Here is a 27585-nt window from a genome sequence, read left to right on the forward strand (position 1 = left end):
CTTGGCATGGGTAACGACAAGTACTAAACACAAAATGGGCAGCTGACGACATCAACCCTTCACAAGAAACAAGTCCCAAACTGAGGATCCCCCGATGGGAACGAGCAGCCCACAGACCCATTGACATTGGTGCAGCACACGTCCACAAAGTTGTCGATCGTACATGGTGACCCTGGAGGGCCACACATTGGCTTGAACGGATAGGCGTAGTCATCAGACTCGTAATTGGGGTATCTTGTCTCTGACTCGATGTCGTGACCCCGGTCATTGCCGACATGTGGAGGCGGGGCTTTTGTCTGTATCATGGTTAGACAGACGACGATCATGGGGTTCAAGAATGGGAGGGAGCTGCGGGAGCGAAACGTGAACAAGCCGAGTCTAGCTTTTGGGGGCTTGTGCCAGCAGGACTTTTGGAAGGGACCCATGGCGGCGGGCCCTTTGCAGGTTGTTTTGGTGTGCTTGTTGCAGAAACATTTGGCGGATTGGGCCTCGAGGGCGCGGGAGCATTTGTTGCCTTTGAGGCAGCAGGGTTTCTTGGGGGCGGCGGGACGGGCGATGGGTATTTGGGTAGGGGGGCTTTCGAGGGGGCTGTATGACGGGGGTGCGTCGTTGAAGTTGTCCAGGGAGTTCCAGACGTGGATGGAGCCGTCGGGGTGGGTGGTTCTTTGGAGGGCGGTGGTGAGGGAGGTGGTGATGGTGATGAGGAGGGGGAGCGGTAGAAGCTTCATCTCGGTGGGTGCTACGGAATGAGGAGAAACAGATCAACGAGGGATTCATGGAGACGGTGTCGGCGAAAGGGGATTGATGTGTTGGCTTGGTGAGTCGGGTCATATTGAAGTGCGAGTCGCTGGTGATGGCACATTGGGCAGCCGGTTCCATCGCACCCAGAGATGTTGAACTCTGGGGCCGGTTATGGTGTTGGACCACGCCACTTGTCGAACCGGTGGTGTTGTTTCTCCACTGGAAGACCAGATACCGATTCCGCCCATATGAACTATCATCTCAAGTGATCAAACTTGTGTTTCTGATCCTGCATGCCACAGGATATCGTTCGAGGGGAAGCATTGAGGGGGGTTAGCTGCCAAGATATCAATTGAACCCTTGGAGCAGATGGTTTTTGTGGGGTAATAGGGTGTGGGCCCAAGGATAGTGTGGTTGACTCAGAGAGGGAATGACGTCACAGTACATCATCGTCAACACGATCATGGACGAACAACAGCAGGAAGCAGGAAGCGACCCGGGAGCTTGGGGTAGCAATTCAAGCCCCTGCCAAGCCAATCTTCCAGATCCCATCTGAACTTCAATCAATTCATCACATACACTACGCAGTGACACCCGTCAATATGGTCGGACGACGCCCACGCGCTATCAACTGGGCCACCGAGGACCACAAGAGCTGGCCTGCCATTCCGCGACAACGACGCCCTCCAGCCCACGGGTACCGAGACGACGATGAAGAAGCTGCCCTCCCTCCCCATGGAGAGACACCCAACGCCCGACACACCGACCGAGCGAGGATAACGAGAGACACGGGCTTCAAAGATGAAGCAGCACTGCTGGCCGCCGAGCATCGGCGCGACGACCTCAAGCGTAGGGTCCTTGATGGCATGCGGGGGTTCGACCTTGAAAAGATGGATAAAAGGTGTCGCCGGTCGGACGACGAGCTGAAGAGGATAAAGAACAAGAAGGTACGAAGTTTTTACGAGGCCCAAAATGATACACTGGATGCGTGGCTGGAAGTGGATGCCCTGGTCTACGCCGTCGCCGACGACGTCATTGACAGCATGGTACGTCTCCAATTTTGATTTAGCCTAAGCTCCAGAGCTAACACCAAACCGTCGACACAGAACCCGGACGCTGACGGCGATGGAATACCCGAACGACGGATGCCCCTCCAAGACTCCCGCGGCGCCATTGATTGCTTTCTACCACCCGAACACCGCGAGAAGCGTGCCCGAGACGAGAAGTACGCCCGCTGGGCCATCAACATCAACCTCTTGGCCAACATCTTCATGCTGGCTGCGAAGCTGATCAGCTTGAAGTTCAGTCCGTCTCTTTCACTGGCAGCAAGTACTGCCGACTCGGCACTCGATCTCTTCTGTACGCTTATAGTCTATGGCACCAACCGCGTCGTTGCCTGGCGTCTCAAGGCCCTGCAGGTGAAGTATCCCGTGGGACGACGTCGTCTGGAGCCAATTGGGATTCTGGTCTTCAGTGTCATCATGGTCGTCTCATTCGTTCAAATCTTGGAAGAATCTGTCACCAAGCTGCTGCCTGGCGGTGATAGAGATGTTGCTCCCCTCCCAGCTGTGGCCATCGCAGCCATGGCGGCCAATGCAATCATCAAAGGCCTGATCGGGTTTGCATGTCGACACATCAAGACAACTCAAGTTCAGGCACTGGTTCAGGACTGCAAGACGGATGTCTACTTCAACATTGCCTCGTTGCTCTTCCCGCTCGTGGGAGTGCATGCTCATAGCTGGTGGCTTGATCCCGCGGGTGCTTCGCTCTTGGCGCTGTATGTGATTGTTGACTGGGCAGAGACGTGTATGCGCAACATCAGCAGGTTGACGGGAAGCAATGTGGGCGATGCGCTGCAGAAGAAGCTGATGTATCTCGCCTTTCGGTTTTCGCCAGTCGTGGAGGGGTTCAAATCGCTCACGGCCTACCATGCAGGGGATGGAGTCTGGGTCGAGCTGGACATTTTGCTGGATGAAAACACGCCACTGCCTACGGCTCACGATATCGCCGAAACGTTGCAGTATTGCTATGAGGGGTTGCAAGAGGTCGACAGGGCGTTTGTGACGGTGGACTACTCTACGTTTGGCCCGACCGGCCACGCAGCAACGTGATGAATGATCGTGGGATGGATGGGGATACGAGTTGGAGTTTGCGGCACAGCCAGGAATTGTTGTATAAACAGAGATACCCATGTTGCAGCAGGTTCACGCATGTAATAGTAGCTATTTTGGAACTTTCGGAATGGTTTGACCCTTCCACATACTCGTGATGGTGTGCTTGTATGTTCGACATCTCGCTAATATTGACACAGGAGCCAATGGGGTTGGTCTCTGCCACCTCTAATGATTGACTTGGGCTGCCACACAGCCCTACGGTAGGGCTCAAACAAGCTTGCCGCTGCACCTTCTGCGAGCTGAAGTGCAATGGCAGAGGGTCACCATTCCTACCATCTCCAAGCAAGTCAGCCGCTTTCCAGTCAGCCACAACCTGTCCCAACACCCGATGTGGTATCCTTCGGTGATGATCATCACCACCTATTCAGAGCTTCTCGTTTTGCGACGCCATCAGCGCTGTTTTTGATGTCGGTCACCAGCACTCGAGTTCCTCGCCGTGTTATCTGTGGTTAGCTCGTCGATAGCAGCTCGCCACAGCGCTTCAATATTACGCCTCTTGTACTCGGATCCCTCGCATCTTCACCCTCCTCACACCCAGGCTTGTCTACGGCAACAAAGAGCAACAGATGAGACGAGGGAAATATAAAGATGCCTCCAACGCCAGTAGCAAGTTTTTTTTTGGACCATTGTTAAGCTCATCATTGGCGTAAAACACCACCCTTGCAAGCTCTACAGCCTCACCATTCCAAGATCTCACCATGACAACCCTCGAAAGCATTCTCAAGGACCCAGCTGTCGCTGGAGCCTACTGGACCCTTTCGAATCCCGAGGACATGTCCCCCGCGGAGTCGACTTTCACCATCGGCGGCTACAGCGAAGCTGTCTTTGAACCTGACAACCGCACCCCCGTCGATGAGACCGACTATGCCGATGGCGGAAAATATCGGTGTTTGTCCCCTTTTTCTACACTACCACGGGAGACATCCATCACTGACATGTCCCAGCCATCGTCAAGATCGTCATGCGCTACGAAGGCCAAACCAAAGACGACAGGCGCTGGGCCATCGGCACGGGGTATCTCATCTCTCCCAACACCTTCGTCACCGCCGGCCACTGCGTCTATGACCGCACTGGTGGAGGCCAAGGTGCTCAACCGAGCGGTTTGGGCCGTGTAGTCCAGATGAAGTGCTACATTGGTTATTGCGGTCTTGACAGTGTCACTCGTCCCAACAGCACCGTCCAGGCTCGTCGCGCTCTCGCTACTGTCACCACCGCGCAGTGGATCACCACTGGTGATAGGCGGTATGATGTCTCTTTTGTTAGGCTTGACCGCCCGTTTGAGGGGAAACTCAGGGCGCATGATGGCGGGAGCACACTCCGGAACTTTGTTATTCAGGAGACGCCGATGAGGGAGAAGGGCGCGTTGCTGGGCGTGGTGGGGTACCCGGGGGATAAATACTTGAATAAGGAGAAGGGGGCGCAAATGTATGAGTTGTTTGAGACGGTGGACTATGATTTGGGAAAGGGGGCGGGGAATATGTTGCAGTATCGCATTTCGACTTTTAAAGGTGGGTGGTTGACTGGTTACTTGATCCCATGGTGACTATGGTGATGTGACACTAATACGAGATTTGGACAGGACAATCGGGGGCTCCCGTGATTCGGAAATGGGATGCTGCTCCAGACAAGGGGCAGTTGGTTGTCATTGGCACGCATTGCTACGGAGGAGAGGCGCGCAACTCGGCCAGTGTGATTGGCGGGGAGTATGGCAACAACTACAACTTCTTCCTCGCGGCTCTTGAACAGCTCCCTCCTACTGTCAAGGATGTGACAGGTGTGAAGCGGGTAGTGGGAAAAGACGACTCAGGTGAGACTGGCACCGAGACTGGTATGGATGGTCCGGTCGGTGAGGCAGAGGGCTTTCTTGATGTTCTCAAGGACATCGGCCGGGTGGTTGCTCCTGTTGTGCAAACTGCCCTCCCCTTGGTTTCACCGCTTCTAGGTCCAATGGGTGGACCGGTGAGCGCCATTGGGAGCATCGCCATGGGCGCACTCAGCAAAGCAGTTCAGGAATCTGATATGGAATCTGGTCTGCCTCCTCCGCTGAGGATAAAGCTTGCTGCTGGTGTGGCCGAACGCGCCGTGGTGGCCGAGAGTGTCTTGCAGACTGTCCTCAGGATGGAGAGATCTCCTGTCTCTCAGAGAATCGTCGACAAGATGAGATCCAAGTACACCGCTACTGGATTTACCTCGAAGCACGCAGCCAAGTTAGGTCCTAGGATGGTGCCCCTGCTCAGCCAGGCTGGCTTGAGAATCGCTGTCACGGAAGGGCTGATCCAAAAGCCAGCTGAGTTTGGAGCCACAAAGCAGGTGCCAGTCTCGCAGACCGAAGCAGACTTGACTGGAGATACTCACACCGACAGGTTTCTCGAGAACATCGCCAAGACCGAGGCCAAGGTCTTGAAGTCAGGGGCTCAGTCCGAGGCATTTTTTGACAACTTGGGGCCATTCTTGACGAGAGCACTCAAAGTGGCTTCGCCTGTCTTGCTGACATCTGCGAGGGCTGGCTTGCAAAAGATAGATCAGATTCTGGCCAAGAAAGAGAAGCAAGTTGGCGGTGGCACTGAGGCTCTGCTGGAGGACCCAACCAATGAGAAGGTCATCACTGATGAGAAGGCCGCTGCATTGCTCGCCCACAGGGCTGTCGTTGCGGAGTGTGCCTTGCAGGCTGTTCTGGAGGCGGAGCCAAAAGAGCTGAGGGAGAGTGTGATCCTGGGAGAAAGCGCGGGTTCAGCAGAGCAGGAGAGCTTCTTTGGCGGTTTGCTCAAGACTGTCCAGCGCATTGCGCCGGCCGTGTTGAAGGCTGCCCCGGCAGTTCTCAACACAGCTGTTCCGATCCTTCTTGGTGCTATCAGCGGTCCTGCTGGAGCACCCGCCGTTGCTGCGGCCTCTTTTAGTGTATCATCTGTTGAGGATACTGCTGACACTCTGAACGGTGAACATGCTGCTGTTGGTGTCAACGGCTGGAGCAAGAAGAAATCTGGTATCAACGGGGGATCCTTCACGGTAAGCAATGTTTCATTTGCTTTGGTTTGACAGTGCCAAAAGGGAACATACCAACAGTGGAGGTGTAGACTGTTCAATTTTCGTTATCAGCTGTTGCCCCGGGCTCAAGTTTGGACCAGTTGCCCGCGAACATGGCACGGGCTAGTGGTTCAAACGCGTTTAGCAATCCAGAGCATGAAGGGCTTGAAGAGGAAGAAACTCAACCGATCAGTGACTGTGGTGATGACGGGTTATCAAGCTGCGGAGAGGGTGATGACCAAAATCAAGATGGGGTTGACTGGCTTGACGATGATGAGCTTTGTGGCTCTTTCAACAGAAGCTGACCTATTTTGTTTGCCTAGGTTCCTATTGCTAGCTTGGCTTGAGCTCTGTTACAGAATAAATGCCGCCTGCCAGGGTGAAAGGGGATAATATGGTTTGGAAGGCGGCTTGGTGTCACGTATGTTTCTGGTTATGATTGGATTATGGAGTGGATTGGTTGGGGCTGGACACTGAGAGCACATGACTGAACTGATTTATGAGTAACAATATTACACCTTGTTATTGATCCGCGGATGACGTTTGGTTTGTTACTGTTGTCACTGCAAACTGTATCAGCATAATAGCATTCAGTCACCCTGCTGCTGTGAAAATGCAAAGATGTGTGAGTCTAAATATCAACCGCACAAAAGACTAAGGTTTCCAAGAAGATCTAGTGTCTGTGTATAAAGTCAGGGGCCTTGTTGTCTAGGATGTTCCATTGATCTCTCCAACTCATTGCGTCTATTTCTCTGTTTATCCGGTCTGGCTATTAGTTGGTTATTGTTAAACAACAAAGGATACACCTCACTGTTCGACGTCGAGAGTATCTAACTACTAACACAAAGGATTGCTACATGAACTCTATCGCCATTAAGGCAAATTACCAGCTGTCCACCTCCTTCAGAGATTTTTGGGTTCCTAAAGTTTTGGAATCAGCTTGTCAATACTTGAAGATCCTAGACTTTGTATTGATGAATACTCTTGAAGAATATATCCTCCCACATAAGTGAATTACAAAGGCAAATCATGGGACAAGTAGCTTACATTAGTCTACCTCTTTATTGCTCTTCACTGCTCTTCACTGCCCTGCACTGCTCTTCACCTTCAACTGTCATCGGCCTTTTGTAGAGCAGCTCAACTTCACCTCATCGATCATTCACTAGCCTGAAGCACACTGTGGTCCTTATACCAGCTAATCGCCGGCAGACGATATATCAGCTGCACATGCTCTTGGCAACACTCCTCGCTCTCGGCCTTCAGACTATATGGAACCATCATCATATGTCAAGATTGGGACCGCGGATTCACTTATACTATCAGCGAATCACTCGGCGCACGGCCTGTTTGCCATGGAACCCAATGATAGGGGTGGGGGGGTGCACTGCCTTGAGCCGCATCCCCGGACCATATCTTACTCTTCACGTCGTTTCCGTTCTCATCTTCAGATATTCTCGGCTAAGACTTGCGTGAGTACTATGGGTTCTTCGCATTGCTCCAGGAAGTGTGGCTCGACTTCAAGATGCCATAATATATATAGGTTGGATGACCAGGAAATGGACCACATGTGGATCTGGTCCACCACCACCACACCAGCCACACAACCATGTTGAGACTTTTTATTTTACTTTAAAGATTTAATAACTAAACTGTTTTTTCCTTAGCCTTTGATTATACTTACTTTATCATAATTATAATTATACTTAAGTTTAATTTAATTAATAGCAAAATATAAGTTAAAAAGTTTATTAATATTCTCCGGTATAGCTTTGTTGATTTTAATAATTAATTTCTTTTTAACTTTTATTTTAATATTGAAATAACGGTTAATAAAGTAAAATATTTAATACTGACTAAGGGGTTGGGATTGCTTTATTTAATTAGTAAATTAGCTACTAAAGCCTTTATACTAATATAGGTAGGAACGTAATTAAAGTTTTCTTAACGAAAGATCTATTAAAAAATGAAGTTTTTTTAATTTCAAAAAAATTATTATTGATTTTCATAAACAAGGTTCTTTAATTAAGTACTATTAATGCGGTACTTTAGGGTAAAACGTAGAATCCCGTATTTATTGAATGCTTTTCGTTAGCTTATACTAGCAGTAATATGTTTCTAGGCATTTTTAATATTTTCCTCGGTATATTTAGTTATCAATAGGTATCGGGAGCAAAAAAACATAAAAGAAAAGCTTTATTTTTGGTGTCTGTGGGTGGAATATAAAGTGTGTGTTGATATCGGGGGGCTTTCGGAGGTCCAGGGTTGTGGAGGGTTTAATGTGGGTAGATGGCGTGGGTAGTTCAAACCTACCAGGGCTACATCTATGTGGTCCACTTCCTTGTTTTCCAACCTATTCGTTTTCTTTTCTTCTTCCTCACCACCTCGATTTATTAACCGGATCTACTTAGCCTCACACTTTGCTTCACCCTAGACTCCATACCCTCTCCCTGATCCTAGACCGTCTCGGTACTCGATCCCATCAGTTGTTCCCGACGACTAAATGTACAGATATGGCGGACCTACCACGGCATCAATTGTACCTGCGGTACAAGGATGCCACCAGGTACATCACCACCTGGCTGGTGACAAAAGGTCGTGAGACACGGTTTAAACAGCGTCTCCAACTTGGCAATCTATCTGTTTCGACACTGCAGAACCTGGCACAATGGATCGTCGACAAGCAACTAGTTGTACCAGAGACAGTCTTGAGGTTACTAAACCTTGCCATAGCCCTAAGAACACAATAAGGCGAGGGTATGGGCCCAGAACATCCGGCTGAGGTCGATCGAAGATATCTCTATTTTATTGACGCACTAAATTCCATACGCACTACTCTCCAAAATCTCACCAAAATCACCCATCACTTTATCAGCTTCGACCCCGTCAACAAGGTCTGCCCCGCAAGAGAGGGGGTTCCATCTTTTTCAGGCCACAGAGACTCTGTCTGCAGAGACTCTGGACACAGAGGTCGAGGCTTGTTCCAATCTTCTGAGTGCTATTCGTGATTTTCATGTATCCGTCAGTGTGGGGCACCTGACAAAAGGCCCGGGTTTCACCAAACCCATAACGTGCATGATAAGCGAGCGACGCAGATAAGCGAGCGACGCACTCTCCACCACAACACGTCTCTTAAATATCTTCTACTACAATTCACCACCAACAACCATGGACGGCCCTTTAAAAGAAGGTAGACTTCTTCTTGCCCTCGAAGCTATCTAAAATAAGGAGGATTTTAGTATCTATATTATAACTAAATTATATAACGTCCTAAAAGCAACCCTCCGCTATAGGCGTAATGGCCGACTAATACGACGCGATATTCTAACCAATTCGCATAAGTTTACCGATTTAAAAAAAAAAACGATTATTTAATATATTATTAAGTTATATACGTAAGTTTTTTTACTAAAGTTATATAGTATAAAAAATATAATTAATTAATTATTATACGTACGTAACGTGCCTCCTACTAATAAACGTTAAGTTTATAACTTCGTTATATATTAATTATAGTTTTATATATATTTTACGTATAATTATAATTATTAAAGGGCTAAGTGTAAACATTTAAAGGTTATTACTAAATAATTTATATTTATATAAAATATTAAAATTAAATATAGTATTATAAATAATAATATTTATAATTTCGACGAAATTAAATATATAATAAATATTATTTTCGTAAGTATAATAATTATAATTTCCGAGGGCCTAAATAAAATAAAAAATAATTTAATTTAATAATTATAAATAAGTAATAATAATTTAAAAAGTTAATACCTTTAATTAAATCATTTAATTATTTAATATATAAAATATAATTTACCGTTTATTTAATATATTATAAATATTAATTATAATTAAATTATTAATTTAGTAAGTATAAATTTAATTAAATATTTTACCTATTATATAGCGTCCTATACAAAAAATAAATATCGGTTATTAATCTTTAATAATTATAAAAACTATTACTTAATAAAATTTAAACTTTATTATTAATAAAATAATATTATTATACTTTATATACTTTTATACTCCTCGTACTTCCTTTAATTACTTAATATCGGTTATTTTAAATTATTAAAGTAAATATATAGCTATTAAATCGAGGATTTAATATATATATATATATATATTAATTATATAAATAAGCTCGAATTTCTTTATACTTTCCGCGAAGCTTTTTTATTTTTATAATTAAAAAAATATATAAAGTAGCTTTATAAATATTAACTTTATACTATACGATTTAAAAAAAATATTTTTTAAACTAAATATAAAACTTTATACGTTAATACCTTTATCTTTCAAGCTAGGCATGTATGACGAACCCCTATCCAGAACCTCTGAAAGGGATACCGGTTGAAGGCTGCTTCTGAATAATCCTGGTTCGGTACAGCTAAACAGTGTACGACAAGATGTCTCAATGTAAACACAAGATACCGTGAATACAAGCTTGAATTGCATACTGCGGAACTGTCTATCTACACCAGCCAGTTCCTCCGTATATATAGACCTTGTGCCAAGCCATATTTACTTCTTGCTCAGTGCCCTTGGCACACTGATCGCGACTGCTCAGTTTGCTCAGTGCCCTGATCAGACTGAGCACTCTGCTCAGTCTGCTCAGTGCCCTTGGCGTACTGATCAGTCGTCCCTTACTGTGATTGGCTATTCTCGTACGTTCTTCCGATTGGCCCCTATTCCCGTGGCCCCACAACCCGTCCTGTACCAGGGTTGTGACAGCATGGTATTATTTTAAATATTTTAAATACTATAAAACCCTAAAAAAATCAATTTATAATTAACCCTTATTAAAACTTATATTATTATTTATTAAAATAGTTTTTTAAGTTTAATATAAATTATAATAAATTAGTTTATTAAAAGTATAATAATTATAATATATTAAATAACTTTCTTTTAGTTAAAGGTATTTTCGCTCTATAAAGTAAATAAAGTATTAAGTAAGTACTAAAAAGCTAATAAAACATATATACGGCCCGGAGGATTATTTACTATGTAAGATATATAGGATCTACTGGACCAGAAGGCTATAGGTGGGGAGGTAATGGAAGAAATATAGCGGGATAGCGGTAGTGTAGGGGGGCTCGTACGAAGGTTTAGTGCTATAGTGTATACGGCAAGCCTGGCTATAATGCCCGCACTTGCCAGGAGGCTGCAGAAGTGTCTGGTTCAGCTGTTTCTAATGTAATTGTAGTTAGTTCTTAATGTTGTGGTCTAGTAGTTGAGGATAGTTATAGTAAGGTGGTGGAGAGTGCGTCGCTCGCTTATCTGCGTCGCTCGCTTATCATGCACGTTACCTGATTGCTCTTAAGGTGGATTTTCCTATTTGTTGACGTTTAAACTAAACAACCAACAACTTACTATAATAACCAATTTTTTCAACCTATTTCTAGCCTTTTGGCCCTCATTTTCGCAGCCAGTTACTTACCTAGCCCACAGTCAGTTTACAAGTCAAGAGTCTAACACTTTTTCTGGGCAGATATTCAAGATGGCCCAGCGTACCAACTTGAGCCATCGGTTACTATTCATGAAGGAACCTCCCATTTTCGCATGCTCATTGAAGAGTATTGTCAAACCTGTGACATGGTCCAGTCTTTCTGGGACCAATACTCAAACAACAAGTCAGCCGAAAACACAGTCAGACCGGCCATTGAGTGGGTTGTCTTCTTGGACCCATCATACAGAAATGTCGCAATCAAACTCCTTATGAAACCTCTCAACACCACCAAAGCAACAGTCGGCAAAATGATGAACGGAAACCCATACTTGGGCGTCTATTATGCGCTTTTCCAGCCAGGTCATGGAGCCTTCCCGAATCCAGATTTTCTTGCGACTTATCGTATGTACAGCAGATGGCACCGTAGCCAAAAATCAGGTGTGCCCATCGAGAATCCCGCCGCAAACCAGCAACAGGTCAATGATGCAGCACAGCAACTGTTTACCATGGGCTCAGCTTCGATAAAATCCAAAGAGCCAACTTTGGTGGACCACCTTAGTCGGGATTGTGGCTTCAGACGTCAACTGAAACAGGGTGAGCATGGCAAGCGTCTTTGTGATTGAAACTCTTTGCTTGGCTCAGCTCAGGCTGGATACCGATAGGAAAGACCCTGTTCAAACGCTCAAGAACCTTCTCACCTCTCTTACATCAGAAATAAAGGCTTTGCCGACGTGGCTTCTGAAGATGAAGGTTGATTCGAATAGGACATGAGATGAGATGCTCGTTCCCACTCGCAGCTATCTTGACAGTCTGCAAAAGGATCAGTGAGCTATCAAGAAGAAGCATGGTGGCTCCACGTCTAGTGTCCCTTTCTCCAAGTATCACAGATACCCTGTTTATTGTGGTCTGGAAGTACTTCAACTCGGAATCTTTAGCTAAAACGTTGGTCTGGCTATTGAGGAGAGGCTGGGTGGCATCACCGCTGCCATCCACCTGGGCAATGCATTGGGCCAGGAGGGATACCTATAAGGCCTCGACAAGGGCAATCTCGGCGTCGGTTACAAAGCTCAAAAGCCTTTGGGCCTTTGAGCTTCTTCATCTGTTTTGTTCCGCCGTCTGAGAGACCGGATTATATAAGAAGCTACTTTTTAGTAATTGGTGGCTCCGCCATCAGATCAGCACGTCATCATCGACCAGGGCCAGCGGTCTAAGCATCCGCAGCCGAAGAAGAATCTGATACAACAGGCGCCATTCTCAACGGCCATCTGTGACAGCTTTAAGAATGGACATAAAAAGATTCACCCTCGACGACCGGGATCTTGTCAAGATGCTGTCAACGCACAATCAAGACATGAATAATAAGTACGAAGCCGGTGTTTCCGCACAGCACAGCCCGCTCGGGGATGCCGTGGCATTAATCCAGAGTGAGACCGCATCGCTGGATATAGCTTACCTGCGAGCTGTCAACTCCTCCTGGGCGTGTTTAACGGAGATCCATGGGGTTTTCAGTGGACCTATGACAACACCGATGGGCACAGCAACCACCGTGCCCATCCAAGACCAGGTCGATGATTGTGTGGTTACAGCAGGCAGAGTTTTCGACCAGAACATCCTTAAAGATAGGGAATTGATGGCACGAATCGCAACGGCATACAAAGTCCGCGATCTTCCCCAAAGCTTGACCTTATATGCGTTTCCTATGGCGAACTTTCCCTACTTTCATCCCGGCCCGTCTCCATCCTCACGCACAACGATCTTACCAAGTTGCTGCGGCTCACAGCACAAGGATGAACAAAAATTACACGAGTTGGGACGCTCAACAGCACAGCCATATCATGGACGCTGCAAGGCTCATGCATGCAGAGGCTGTTGCGCTCGCGACAGACCATCTTACGGCTGGAAACACTGCCTGAGCAGGTCTGAAGCAGCTGCAGTGAGTTCTAAGTCAATCACTGCTGCTCAACGACAGGGAGTTGATGGCAAACCTCGCAACAGCTTACAGGACCTCGACATCGGGAGCTTGATCAGCTTACCTACTCACCCATCTCTCTCTTGTTACACCCTTATCAGTTCCACTACCCCAGATCCTTATTGCACCAGAATTTCTTCCTGAAGCTGAAAAGCTTCAAGCTCTTTCTTCTTAATTTTAATCTTGATTTCCTTCTTGTCAAGTCACTGTCTTTGTCTATTGCACAGTTTTCTCTTTTGAATGTCTATTCTTTCAGCTCCATAACCTGTCACATCTGATACCTCCTCTTTCAAGACTTCTAAAAATTCTTCAAGTGGAAAGCATTGCCCTCTTTCACCCGATGCAGAAGGAGGGCTGTAGATCACTAATTACAGCAACCGGACTGCCTACCCACACATCCCATTCGCCACTTCCAAAGTTATTTTCCATCTCGTATTCGCAGGGAGGACATGCATCAACTAAAAAGCCTCATTTGATGCCTGCTATGAGCGCCATATGATGTGGAACCATAAGGAATCTTACTCACAGTGTAGGTAGACCGGGTGGTTTATATCTCTATAGCATCACCCAGGCACCAAGACAAGACATGTGAGATATGTGCACTCTGGCTATATTCATCTACCAGCTGTAAATTACATACAATAGAATATTTCAACTCCATCACTACAACTTCCTTCTCTGTCTCCTCAAAAACCCATTACTCAGCCTCTTGACAACCTTACAAGCACTGGGAGTACCAGGGGTTAAGAACCTGGCAGGTGTATGGGCTCTGGCAAGTGGTGGGGCCGGTCCACCCGTTGCCTCCGCACTGTCCCCAGCGAACCTGCGCGGGCTGGGTGGGAGCGGAGGTGGGGGTGGGCTGAGTAGTGCTCGAGGCAGAGGTGGTGCGGGTGACAAGAGTGGTGGTGGGCTGGGCGGGGGTGCTGGTGCTGCTAGAGACGGGGGGAGCACCGGTGGCCTTGGCGGCGAGGACGCTGGAGATGGAGGTCCAGGCGGCCTTCTTGCGGAACTGGGAATCGTAGATAAGGGCATCACCGGCGCCGTTGAACGTGGAGGGAACCCAAGAGTACTTGTCGGTGAAAGACCAGACAGTGACACCGACGCAGCGGGGCACGTCGAGGCAGGACCCGACGACGTTGGCAAAGTCGTTACCCTGAGTGACCTGGGCCTGGGAGCTGGCGGGGAGGGAGGAGTGGCGGATGTCGAGCTCAGTGTAGGCGACATCGACACCGAGGGCGGTGAAGCGGCGGAGGGTGGTGGCCAGGTTGGCGCGGCTGGGCGTGCTGCCGACGATCAAGTGGCCCTGGAAGCCAACACCGTCAATGGGGGCACCGGCAGCCTGGATGATGCGGACAATCTCGACGGCCCGGTCAGTCTTGGCCTGATTGTACTCGAGGTTGTAGTCGTTATAGTACCTAAAGATTCCCAAGTTAGAAACATAATTTCTAGGTACCGTATTCAGGCAGAATTGGGGATGCTCCACTCACAACTTGGTCTCGGGATCGTGCTTCTTGGCCAGCTCGAAAGAGAGGGGCAGGTAGTCGGTACCGAATACCCGGTAGAAGACACTGTCACGCCATGTGCCGTCGTCGTTGATGGCCTCGTTGACAACGTCCCAGTGACCGCAGACGCCCTTGTAATGGCCCATGACGTTGGCCATGTGGGTGTCAATGACCGAGGTCAAAGTGGCACGAGTCCAAGAGCCGGAAGCGACTGGTTGTGGCTGTTAGCTTCGTCCAAAACACAAATTGGTTTGCAACACTTGACCTACCCCATGAGGGAAGCTGGCTGTGCCAGACAAGAGTATGGCAGCGGAGGAACTGGGAGTTTCTCTTGGCCTCGTTGGCAGTGATGTCACCCTGGGAATAGGTGAACTGGCCACGGCTGGGCTGAGTGGACTCCCACTTCTGGCCGTTCTCAGGCACAATCTGGCCAAACTCTCTGGTGTCTCTGAGGATGGCAGCGAACTGGGCATCGCTGTTGAGAGCACCTTCACGAAGGGCAGTGCCGAAGTACTGAAGACCGGCACGGACGGCGAGCTCGTGAAGCTGGGCCGAGACGGCGGCGGGCGCAAGAAGCGCGGCAAGGAGAGCCTTGGTGTGCATGGTGGAGACGAGGAGAGGGCGAGTATGTGGAGGTTGACAGCAAGAGACTGGCCTGAGGAGCTCAAGAAACTGTGATAATCGCTGCAGGCGGGTTGAGCCGCTTTATATCTATAGATTGCCTTGGCCAGGCCAGTGCTGCACGCAATATCGGCTTTGGGATATGAGGCTCGCGGGCCACGGTGCCTAGCGCTTGGGGAAGCATTGAGGGCATTTTACCCGGTCGATTCGAGTTGGCACCCGTCTGGGCCATCACGGAGACATGGGGACGACTGTCATGTGCGTTGGCCGATGGCGATGTGGCAGGGACGTTGACATCGGGACGAGGCTCCTCTCAACGGTGGCCAGACCCGGTTTTCTTCGGAAGAGGCTCCGTGTGTGCGAATCGGGAAGCCAAGACATCGAGCGATGTTGCTTGGGCTGGCCACAGGGGCTATTCTTAACGCTCCCCGCAGCGTTAGCGAAGCCCTTAAATCCCGGAATGCAGTGAATGCCATGGTGTTGCCTCTCTCTCTCTCCACGTGCTAATTAGCCTGAATCATGCTGGAAGAATTTCGCTGCGACGCTGCCCCGGTCTTGGCCGGAGTCCAGTACCGAGTCCCGAAGACAAAAACAGCACCACCCCCGAGAGCGAGCACCTTCGGAGAGTGACGCGTCGTCGTGCCAGAATGTTCTGGACTGGCGCGACTCGAGGGTGCCATCATGAAACGTGCTTCCTTCAGCGCAGTCGGTCTGTTTGCCCTCGGCCCGGAAACCCTTACCCAGATCGTCAAAAGTAAGGTAGCTACATCATCAGACATTGATTAATTGAAATTTTCTATTGTACACACACTATTATTGCACCATTTGCTAACAAGACTTATCAAACAACCACCTTCTTCTCCTTGTGCGAGCACATCTTCCCCTGGCTGGCACCTTCCTCCGCCACCCGCTTCCACCTCCTGAACTCCTGCGTGATCTTTGCGCGACCCCTCAAGTTCGGTGACGTCGTTGCGCGGGCCGGAACTCCCGAGAGGTCGTTGGCGAAGCGGGCGAGGGCGCGGGCGGCAGCTTTGGTGTTGACTGTCAACGCATCCCAGTTGATGTTGTCGAGCGTGTCGCAGGCCTGGTGATAGCACGGATCCCAGGGCTCACCGGCGCCCGTGAACAGCATGGCCGTGGGAATACCCAACTCGACAAAGCCGACGTAGTCCGAGTTGCCGTCCTCAAAACCACCACGCTCGACCGTCTTGCCCTGGGCGACAAGATATTCTTCCAGCAACTGAGGACCAACGCCGCTGTTCTCGTCGGAGCCAACAGCATAGATGGGCTCGATGGATCCAATCATGTCGTAGTTGAAATAGTATTTGATCTTGTCGGCCTCGGCAGGCGAGAGCTGGGATGTGTAGTACAGCGAGCCGACAAGACCGCTCTCTTCAGCACCCCACCAGGCAAACCTGATCTTGTTCTTGAAACCCTTGTAGTTCTTGACTGCACCCATGAGCTCGAGGAGGGCGGCTGTGCCACTACCATCGTCATTCACACCAGGCCCCTGCTGTACGCTGTCGAGATGCGCACCGAGCATGATGACGCTGTTGGGGTCGCCCTCCTTGGTCTCAGAGATGACATTCCACGTCTCGCGGGTGTCGGCAATGGCATCGACCAACAAGCTCACCACCACATCCTCACCAGCACCGAGGCGGGCAATCCAGGCCTCTCCCGCCTCGAGGGGCACAATGCCGACGGGGACGAGCTGTCCAATGTTCTCAGCACCCAGGGTAGGGGTGGCATAGTTGGTACCTGGGGCTTGGTTGTAGAGAATAACCCCCAACGCTCCCTTGGCTCTGGCAAACTTCAACTTGTCCGACACAGCACACACACCTCTCTTAACCAGCGCCAGCTTTCCAGTGGCATCAATGCCATCCCAATCGCTCTCAGCACACATGCTTCCGGCCTCATCGTTGACGGGCGTGTTGATCAAACTGGCCGTGATGCCGCCAGGAAGGGGTGTGGCGGGGTTGTACTGGGGGGATATCACAAACACGTCTTCCCCGTCGGGGCCAGTGACCTTGATCTCGAGCGTCTTGTCGTACGTGTGGTTGAAAGGTTGAATAAAGGTGTTCATCTCGGGGTGGAACCGGCCCTGGGCTCGTTCAACAACAAAGTCTACAGAGGCCTTGTAGCCGGGCTCGCCAAAGGCACGGTTCCCGCCATTGCGGTCGGCAATGTGGTTGAGGTTCCATAAGACGCGCTGCAATCTGTGCGATGTTAGCAAGCTGCCCGAGATTCATTTGGTAACAAGCGGCACGGGGCCATACTCATCGGTCTTAATATCAGCCTCAAGTCTGTCAGCAGTCAAGGGATCGGTCGCGATGGCCGTCGACGCGAGAAGCAGGGCCGACCCGGCCTGTCTAGAAAGCTTCATGATGGCAGCAAACGGGCCCTTGTGATGAAAGACGTGACATTCGAGGTGATGGGAACATTGTGCAGATCATGGGTTATATCGTGGTTTTAATATGCGTCGTCCCATTGCTACTGAGAATGGCCTATCTGTATCCCTGCTATTGCCGCAAAATTGACCTGCCGTATTGGGCCGGGGATAGCATATACGAACAGATATCGCAGCAGAACGAGACATCAAGGTATGGTGATGAGAGTGGAAGCTCGGGTGGTAACGCTGCCAAGACGCAGTGTCACGACGGTTCGGTACCTGCCTCTCTGGGTCGTGATGGTTACATTAGCAGCCACCCGCCTGTTCGCAGTGCTGGAGGGACGCCTGGCAAGTCAGGTAAGGCGGTCAAGGTGATGAGCGACAATCTACTCACCTGCCAAGATCGGGGTAGCTGTGTCGTAATATTGGTGCTGACGGCATTCTGCCTGTATTAGGCAATCTACTCGATGCATTGAGATGAATTGAACCACTTTCCATGTCCCTCGGTGCGACTTCTGATTGCTTGCACGGACCGTCATTATTTGCGCATTTCTGTATCCATAGTCGCACAAATGACAAATACGGAAATATTAGATGGCCCTTAGCATTTGCAATCCTGTCTCGTCTTTGTCACAGCAACATGGAAGTTATCGTAATAGACCTTGGAAAGTTGGATTTGGGTGCCCTGGGATGTCAGCTTGCAAAACCACATACCTCGATCGACTGTTTTGTGTCTGAGACGCCATCAAACTCCGTAGTTCCAAGGTCCAAGCCACCACAAGATTAGTCTAGTTCAAACCTTGGTGCCTGCTTTCATATCCAGTGGCCATACCCATTAAGGCTGCCCAGATAAAAAGTATGCCCAGATAAACAGAGGGGAGGGTAAAAATTAGATGATGCATGTCGAATGCAATTTTCCAGAACTGTGCACATCTCATGACTCCCATATGCCTCCTGCCAACCTCCCACCACAGGGCAATCGATCTGGTCATTGGTATTATTTGGGTGTAGGCAAACCAGGACTGTCGTCGTTTTTTATGTTGTCGGGAGGGATTATCATTGACTTTTGAGAGAACATAAAGGCTAAAGAACGGCGAAGGGTGGTTGATAGAACTTGCATGTGACTGACAGAAGCTATGGATGCGGTTGGTGAGCTAGGCTGTGGTGGGCAATGTGCCAAGAGCCCATGCCTAACCAACCATGCACCGCCAAGGCATGTCAACCTCCTCGCAACGACGAGGCTGCCAAAAGAACCTCAGACAGGCATCTACTCTGGCCTAACAGAAGCTGACTGCTCTCCGGGGGAGCCTAAATGGTGTGGTCGATAGAGGGGTGTGGCTGGACAAGTGTCTAAATGTTTGGCATCACACTTTAGTTGCTATTGTCGTGTTACTTTGGAGAATAAGCAATAATTGCTGGTAAGATTGTGCCTGAGTTGTTAATGAGAAGTGGATGTCTTGGTGGCTTTCACGTGAACGCTTTTCATTGTCTTTGAATACTTTCCCATTATCTGCTAATGCGTCTTGGTATCCTTGAACCCGATGACGTGCGCTACGCCGCACAGGCTAGGCTGGCTCTAGCTGCTCCACATCCTCCATGGCTACCACTTCTTCCTCCACCACCCTCCCTTCAATACAGGCCTCTTCCAGTTCACAGAGCCTCACAAACTTAAATTCAAGTCTTCTCTATTCAACTTGCGCCTTTTTTTTGCTTCCTGGGCCTTCTGGGCGTTCTGTTGGTGCCTTACCGCATCAGCTTTGTAGATGGATACTTTAGATCTTAGTGTAAGTATAATACTGGTAAGAGTCCTTACCATAAGCTGTTTTCTGGCCGGCGTATAGTTCTTAAGTAGGTCCCTAACCTTCTTAATTACCTGGAGAACCTCCAGGGTATAAAAAGTAAGTATTTTCAAAGAGAGATTTAACGGTACTATATTAACTACTATCTAGCTTAAAGAGAGCGGTTTACGCCTACGTATAAGCCATAATTCTATTCCACACTAACCGCCGGTAATATTTTCTTTCTTAAAGCCCTACTTACGGGTAAAGTTATATAGCCGGACTAAATTAACTTTACCGTTAAGCGTATAGTTAATAAAGGCGTTGTGTATAGTTATAAATTTCTTAAACGCTTTCTTTATACTAAAAAAGGAATGAATATTAAAAAGTTAAGGAACGTAAAAGTAATAGAGAGGTAAGAAAAGAAAGTAAATATTATTCCTATAGTACCAGAGTATAAAGTCGTTAATAATAGATAAATTATTATTTTTTTTAAAAAAAAAACCGATGTTTTAATATATCCTTAGATTTAATCCTTGATATGAAAATCTTTCTAAATTAATTAATAGTAGAATCATTGTTAATTTATTTGCTCTTTAATATAATTATATATTAATTTTTATTTACTTAGTTTAGAACTATTATTTTTAAAAGTCTTTACTTTTAAAAGTAATACCGGGAAAGAAAATTCTTTTATTTTATGAAATACATTTAAATTTTATAATTTAAATCCTTTCTCCGTTCTATTTAACGTATATAAACTTTTTACCATACTGCGAAAAATTTATAACTAAACCCTTTTTTCTTTAGCTTTTTATTATACTTACTTTATTATAGTTATAACTATACCTAAACTTAATTTCATTAAGGGCAAAATATAAATTAAAAAACTTATTAATATTCTCCGGTACAACTTCATTAACTTTAATATAATTAATTTTCTTTGTAACCTTTATTTTAATATTTAAATAACGGTTAATAAAGTAAGGAAACCTAATACTTATTAAAGGAATTCAAATCGCTCCATTAAATAAATAAATTAGGCATTAAAATTTTAATATTAATATAAGTAAAAACGTAATTAAGCTTTCTTAAAGAAATATTTAATAAATATTAAAGTCTTTTTAGCCGTAAAAAAATCAGTATTAGTTTTAATAAACAAGGTTCCTTAGTAAAGTGCTATTAATATAGTACTTTAGGGTGGATGTCACAGTTAAGCTAACAGGCAGGGCGGACCGTGTGCGGGGCACAAGACGCACAGTCAATCGCTAGCAGGACCAATTATAGGAGAGAAAGATGGACCATTGGGAGGTGGATTATCCAGGGCATAAGGAATTATAAATGATTCCTGGGAATTATTTATGATCCTCGAGAGTTAGTCATGATCCTCGAGGAATGGAATAATCCAAAGTTTAGCATTAGGTTTATATATACGAAGGAACTAGTTGGGGTAGATAGATAGTTCCGCAGTCTGCAATTTAAGTTACAATCGTTAGTATCTAAATTATTATAATTGAGACAAGCCATTATTGTATACTATTTAGATGTACCGAACCAGGATTGTTCAGAAGTACCTTTAACTAGTATCCCTTTTAAAGGTTCTAAATAGGGGTTCGTTATATTCTAATATTAAATATAAAAAAATAGTTTAAGATTAATTACTCCGGTATTCTATATTGAAGACCGATAAATATTAATACTATATAATAGTAAAAGGTATAAGGCTAGAATTAAAGTAAAAATTATTTAAAAATTTTAATTATAGTAAAATAGTAAGAAAACACACAAAACAACCACAACACTACAAATATACCCTCAACAGGGCTCTGAATGAACACACCTGCGTGATAGTGGCTCGCTCGCAGGCCGCACTTCACGTAGGACAAACAGAAGACTCTGTGTGCTCGCAGACCACACAGTAAGCACCGGATTGGCCTGATCAGAGGGCCAGAACTGCCTACACGCATGCAAAGCGCAAAAATACGAAGAAATAACAGTCGATGCCCTGTCTAAAATAGAATGTCCGAAGCAGACCGCTTATATACATGACCCCTGAGTCTCCGAATCCTCAGAGAGCCCCACTTCCTTACTCATACCCTCAGGCCTGTGGCCGTACCCCAAACTAATAGTAAAGCGAGCTATTCTAGAAGAAATCATTAAATATTTAAACAGTTCGGTTAAATAAGAAGATTATAGTTATTACTATATCGAAAAGATCACGGATTATAAAAATAATAGTTATTAGGTTTTAGTAAAGTCAAGTAGTAAACCTCGAGGAAAACCTTAATTAATATATTAAATAAAAGAAAGTAGAGTTTTAGGAAGTAAAAGGTAGATTAGCAGAACTAAAAGGAAAGTACGAAGAAAGACATTTTTAAATGCAAACATCATAAAATCAATTAGTATAGATTATTAATGAAGTTATTACGAAGGTCGTTAAAAATAATGGTTTTACGGCAAAACGTATTAAATAAATTAAATTAAAAGAATTATATAATAGATATAAAATTGCTATCTTATAGGATATATTACGGTTCATAAAGCTTAGGTATTAAAACTAAAAGAAATACTAAAAAAATTAAAAGTTATTATTATTAAAATGTCGAAATTACTCTAAAATATATTAATATTTATATAATACTCCGGTATTAGAAATTTAAGTACTACTTTAACTACAATTAATATAGCGATAATATACTTCCGAATATATTAAGTTTTATTTTAAATTCCTTAAAGAGCTATATAACCTATTTTATAATAAGTCGAGTATTAATAGAAGGTCCCTAGTTACTTAGGCTAAGCGAGACGCTTTTTGTTTAAATAAGTTTTGGTTTAGCTATAATAAAAAAAAACGTTTTCACCTGCGTGCCTGCGACAAATTTCCTCTTCCGCATTTGTTCCAAATCTTTCCAGTTGACGGTCCTCGATCCCAATCTCGACTTTTCCAACCCATCCAATAATTCAGCCACACCCTTCCCACGACCACCACACTTCAACCTCAACAAGGCTGAGTTGCAAAAGGCGAACAGTTATGGCCGAAGAGGATTGTGATCACAATGGTGCCATTGTAAGTCACAGCCCAGGTTGGCGAGTTGTTCGACTCACTGACACCATTTCGACAGGTCGACCAGCACCGTGCTGCTAGCACCGAGAAGAGCCAAGGCTCAACCATGCCAGAGGTATGTCCATCATCCGGAGTCGATGCATTCAGCGCAGTACCTCCATTCCAAATCCCCCTCGTCGGAGTATGTTGATTTATTAATGGAATTATGATGGCAGCAAGCTCGGAGGGGGTGGCCGAGGGATGCTCCCACATGGTCACCTGACTTGTTTATCGAGGATGAAGCAGGCGAAGTGGGGCACTGATTGGGGTGTCGTTTGTTCCACTTGGGCATACCAGTTCGCTTTAGTGCTGACGGATGGACAATCATATAGGAAGCTCTTGCCAAGTTGTGAAACCCCCATGGTGATCACATCGACCGCGATACTGAGGAATTGAGGTCCGAGTTTGCGACATCTGCCACCACCGTGATCAAGGTTTTCGACAAACTCGCGAATCATACCACCCAGAAGCAAGGCACCGACGAGACGCTGTCATCAATGACGACCCTGGTCCAGCAGGTTGGCCCCATGGCTACGGCTCAACGTACGATCGAAGGCAAATTTCAACGAGTCGATGACGAATTGAAGGGCATATCAGAGTCGCTTGCCAAAGTTTGCTTGGATGTTGCCAATACCTAATGTCGAGTGCAAAAAGAGACCGAAGCGGCTGAAAAGGCGCAGTCGACGACAGCTTGAACAGCAGCCCTCAAGAACTCAAGCAATGTCAAAGATCTGACCAAGGTCCTGGGCGACATCAAAAAAGCCTCAGCTAAGAATTTTAATTCCATTTCCAGTCTGGACGGCAAGGTCTCTGGGAAGCTGGAGGATATTAAGATCCGTCAAAAAACAATTTGGAAGGTCAACTTGCGAATAATCAGCGCGAACAGGAAATGTTGAAGATGTAGCTGGAAGGAGTCAAGGATAAATACAATGGGTTCAAGCTCTGGGTCAAGGGAGAGGTCATCGATGTCGAGAATCGGGGGAATGACGACAGCCGGTAGAATCGGCGTGAGACTGATGTCACACAGTGTTTGGTTAAGAATCGAAAACTGCGCAAAGATCTCGAGGCTCTGCCCCAACAGTTTTCAGATCTGCACCTCTACTTTGATTTGGCAGATGCGAAACGTTCCAGGATTGGATAAACCGAGAACAATCACACCCTTATCTACGACGCGGACAGACGATGGTTTGACTAGACGGAGAACGGGAGAGTTTGTTTAGTTTCGCTTGGGTAGAGTTTGTGTTGGGTGATCACAGCCCATACGGCATCCATTTCTACCTACCAAGACAAATACTACATGGATCAATAGCCCCATTGCTTGCACCAATTTCTCATCAGGTCTCCCGTCACGGCCTTCATGTTCTTCATAGTCTTGCTCCTCCTCATTGTCCTTTCCATCTCCATATCGACATATCCCTGTCCCTCCCTGACCTTCTCGTTCCAAGTCTTGTACGTGTCCAACAGCTTGACACCCGGATTCCGGCTGACATCCTCCGTCGTCGCCGCGCTCTTCTCCAGTTGTTTCACCCACTCCTCAAACGACACAATCTGCTTGATCCTGTCGCCGTAGAAGTCCTTGACTGCCTTGGCCAGCTCACCCCACTGCACCTTCCTAGGATTGATGCCATGGAAATAGCCCCTGATCAGGTCGACCGGCACATCCTCCGTCACACCCGACACCTCCAGCACCATGTGGGCAATCCCCTCAATCGGCACCCAGTCCACCGTCGTCATCTGGCCCAAGCTGTTGGGCAACAGACCCATATACACCGAACTGGCCACCACAGATGGCAGCCACTCCTGCCTGTTCCAGTACCCCTTTTCCGATGACGGCCCCCCAATTTGACCCACCCGGATGATCTCACTCGGCACCCCCGACATCTCCGAAGCCTTTTCCAAAATCAACGAACTGATCAGCTTCGACCGTCCATACCCGCCAGTGGAAATGTCAAAATCCCGCAGCGACTTCTCCGGCACCGGTTCCTTCTTCCTCCAGGCATCCGTCGTGGCGATGGAGGAGATAAACACCACCGGCACCCGCTTGTACGCCTTTCTGCTAAAGTCAGCCAGGTTGCGCACGCCCCGGATGTGCGGCTCGAAAGACTCGGTTGGCATGTTGAAGTTGACAGGCCACTGGTTGTGGATCACGCGGTCGACCTCACCCAGGAGCCGGTTGTAGGTTTCCATTCCCAAGCCTAAATCAAAGAGGGACATGTCGGCGTGGAGGAACTCGGCTTTGGAGAGGTCGGTTGTGAGCCCACGCTCACGCATGCTCTTGAGCTGGCGTTCTTTGCCGTTGACGGCGCGGTTAAGGCAAATGACCTTTTTGACGCGGGGGCACGAGGCACAAATGCCTAGCATGTAGGACCCGAGAGCGCCTGTTGTGCCGGTGATGACGATGACTTGGTCTTGGTCGGCGGGAGGTGGCTTTTCGGATTGACCCGAGGGCATGTCACGGGTGTACTTTTCTAGCAGGGCCTCCATGGCGTGTTCCTCATGATCAGGCTCTCCGACGGTGGCGTCCTTGCCCTCCTTGTTGACGACTGACCACACATAGTCGGAGAGCCTTTTGGCTGTTGGGTTGCCATAGATGACACGGGTGGCCAAGGCGGAAGAGTCCACTGTGACGCCTGCTGCGCTGAGGCCTGCACGCAAGAGACGGGACAAATTAATGACTTGCATTGAGTCCACCCCCACAGAGAAAAAGTCGGTGCCGGGTTCGAGCCTGGGTGCACCGAGTTGGTCGGTAAAGATCTTCAAGATGCACTCGTTGAGGGCGTCCTTGGATGACAGGTCCAACACCGGCGCTTCCCCTGAGCGGACCTCGGTGACATGTTTGTAGATTTGGTCAATTTCGTCGTTGTACATCTTCATTGTGCCAACTCGCTGGATTGTTCCCTTGCCCGCTCGGAGAAAGGGCTTGTTGGGGTTTGACAGAGCCAAGAACTGCCGCCCAATCTGGCCATGTGCCACCGTCTGCTTGTTGGCCTTCACAACCAGGGGCCAGACACTGTCAAGGAACTTTTGCTCGTCGGCGGGATGTTTTGCAGGCTCGAGAATCAGTGCTGGCTGGAACCGCCCGCTGCCAACAACGAGTGCGCCCTTGATCTTGGGATGATTCATCATGGTGGTCTCGATGTCGATGGGATTCAACTTCTCGCCGTTGGAAAACACAATGATATTGTCGCAACGGCCTTGATAGATCCAGTGATCTTTGAGGGAGGGATGAGGCTTGTACAGGTCCTTGGTGCTGTACTCTTTGAGATCGGGAAAGGTGTAAAAGAAGCCTAAGAAGCCAGGCTCTTTTGCTCTGCGGACAATGATCTGCTCGTACGCATCATCGTCGGCTGTCTTGCGCCACTCGCAGCTAAAGAGGTCCGAGTTGATGATGAAATACTGCCAAAGCTTGGGATCAGGCTGCCAGTAGATCAAGAAGGGCGTAAATCTGACGGGTTAACTTCGAAATGCTTTTTTGCTGAAGGGCAAGACTCACTCTGTAGCCGAGATGACGTTGAGTAGTGTTACGCCGTTGTTGACAAGTCTGTCCCCTGGGTCTTTTGCAAGGTTGCCTGGGATCGTTAGCAACCATCACTCTCAAGAGACGCTGGGAGGGTAGGCACTCACCTCCACCAAAGCCGACAAACTCCAGCTTGGCGAGAGCCTCGACAGATTCTGTGTCGTGGCTCAGCTCTTCCAGAACAGCAGGCGGCAAAATGACGGCATCCACCTCGGCGTGATGAAGATACTCCATCACTGAAGCAGAACTCAGGGGAACATTTCCAATCCCTAACGCAGCGGGCACATCCCAGTAGTGAATCATGATCATGCTGATATACATGGCGGCAGCATGGTAAAGAGGCACTGACAATGTGTTAGCGCGTCACTTCCCACATGTCGGATCAGACGCCGCTTACTGGGATGAAGGATCCTGTTGGCTCTCAGTGCCATCTCTTCAATCCACAGTCGTCTCCCCTCCCACTCCCCCAGCTCGTGGATTTTGTCGCCTATCGCCAGCATTCCATGTCTGCAAACAACCGGCTTGGGAAATCCCGTACTCCCACTCGTGTGCAGAACCAGCAAAGGATCCCATTCGGCTTCGTCAAACGTCTTGTTGTAAGGGTAGTGATCAATAGTTTCTTGGGGGAACCACATGTCGACGGGAAAGGTCATTATGGCGGCCATGTCGCGCTCTTCCAGCCACGGCTGGACCATGTTCTTGAAGGACTGATCAAACCAGATAATGTTGCAGTTGCACTGCTCAAAGAGGTTCAACTGGCCTTCCTGGGAGTTGCGTGGAGAGATGAACAGGGCCTGGTACCCTGCCTTGACGGCGCCGATGGCGAAGATTGGGTATCGAACATCGTTGGGACCAATGTAGGCCACTGTGGGAAAGGAACCGGGTTCTGGCTTTCCGGTGGTACTGACGAGCTTGTGGGCTATGCGGTTGATGGCGTTAGCAGCATCCTTGTATGTGATCTTTTTCCATCCATCCTTTGGGTGAATGGACCGCGGGACCGAAATCCACTCTCTTGTTGGTTCAAATCTCGCCCTTTCGTCGATGATGGTGGGGATAAGGCGCCGGCCAAACTGAGGTGAAGACATCGTGCGGATTTGACACAAGACAGCTATTTCCAATGATGGGATTGGTTGTGTTGCTTGTAGGTGATACGGGAACAGGTGCGCTTTGTTCGCAGGAGATTCTGTCCTTTAAAGAGCGCATGTCACTCTCACTATCATCCCCATCATCCCCATCAAGCAAACCGGTTGCGTCGGAACTCAGTCCCTCGCGGCGCGAACCGGACGACAGTTCTCAGTCA

At 47.7% G+C, this 27585-nt stretch overlaps 7 protein-coding genes across 7 annotated transcripts; 3 read left to right on the plus strand and 4 right to left on the minus strand.

Annotated features, from left to right (window-relative positions):
* Positions 1-59: 59 nt before the first annotated feature.
* On the minus strand, positions 60-728 carry QC761_512400 (uncharacterized protein; the record flags this gene model as incomplete). Its single annotated transcript, XM_062880407.1, has 1 exon — positions 60-728. One exon carries the CDS (start codon positions 726-728, stop codon positions 60-62), a length of 669 nt encoding a protein of 222 aa, XP_062731120.1.
* Positions 729-1230: 502 nt separating this feature from the next.
* On the plus strand, positions 1231-2852 carry QC761_512410 (uncharacterized protein; the record flags this gene model as incomplete). Its single annotated transcript, XM_062880408.1, has 2 exons — positions 1231-1787; positions 1848-2852. Exons 1-2 carry the CDS (start codon positions 1344-1346, stop codon positions 2850-2852), a joined length of 1449 nt encoding a protein of 482 aa, XP_062731121.1. The 5' UTR covers positions 1231-1343.
* Positions 2853-3613: 761 nt separating this feature from the next.
* Positions 3614-6468, plus strand: QC761_512420 (uncharacterized protein; the record flags this gene model as incomplete). Its single annotated transcript, XM_062880409.1, has 4 exons — positions 3614-3803; positions 3860-4423; positions 4495-5921; positions 6263-6468. The coding sequence occupies 4 exons, from the start codon at positions 3614-3616 to the stop codon at positions 6284-6286; spliced, it is 2205 nt and encodes a 734-aa protein (XP_062731122.1). The 3' UTR covers positions 6287-6468.
* A 7446-nt stretch (positions 6469-13914) lies between these two features.
* On the minus strand, positions 13915-15480 carry XYN1 (Glycoside hydrolase, 10; the record flags this gene model as incomplete). Its single annotated transcript, XM_062880410.1, has 3 exons — positions 13915-14790; positions 14863-15088; positions 15147-15480. The coding sequence occupies 3 exons, from the start codon at positions 15478-15480 to the stop codon at positions 14094-14096; spliced, it is 1257 nt and encodes a 418-aa protein (XP_062731123.1). The 3' UTR covers positions 13915-14093.
* Positions 15481-16339: 859 nt separating this feature from the next.
* On the minus strand, positions 16340-18388 carry QC761_512440 (uncharacterized protein; the record flags this gene model as incomplete). The annotated part of the gene is made up of 3 exons (XM_062880411.1): positions 18282-18388; positions 17775-18174; positions 16340-17714 (listed from the first exon to the last, which is right to left on the minus strand). The coding sequence occupies exons 2-3, from the start codon at positions 17879-17881 to the stop codon at positions 16340-16342; spliced, it is 1482 nt and encodes a 493-aa protein (XP_062731124.1). The 5' UTR covers positions 17882-18174; positions 18282-18388.
* A 4131-nt stretch (positions 18389-22519) lies between these two features.
* Positions 22520-24071, plus strand: QC761_512445 (uncharacterized protein). The gene is made up of 3 exons (XM_062880412.1): positions 22520-22732; positions 22788-22910; positions 23158-24071. The coding sequence occupies exons 1-3, from the start codon at positions 22697-22699 to the stop codon at positions 23404-23406; spliced, it is 408 nt and encodes a 135-aa protein (XP_062731125.1). The 5' UTR covers positions 22520-22696; the 3' UTR covers positions 23407-24071.
* QC761_512450 (putative NRPS-like protein biosynthetic cluster) lies at positions 24042-27370 on the minus strand (the record flags this gene model as incomplete). Its single annotated transcript, XM_062880413.1, has 4 exons — positions 24042-26213; positions 26262-26337; positions 26393-26650; positions 26683-27370. The coding sequence occupies 4 exons, from the start codon at positions 27368-27370 to the stop codon at positions 24071-24073; spliced, it is 3165 nt and encodes a 1054-aa protein (XP_062731126.1). The 3' UTR covers positions 24042-24070.
* Positions 27371-27585: the final 215 nt, after the last annotated feature.

This window comes from Podospora bellae-mahoneyi, chromosome 5, assembly GCF_035222275.1.
Source record: "Podospora bellae-mahoneyi strain CBS 112042 chromosome 5, whole genome shotgun sequence".
NCBI classification, from domain to species: Eukaryota; Fungi; Ascomycota; class Sordariomycetes; order Sordariales; family Podosporaceae; genus Podospora; species Podospora bellae-mahoneyi.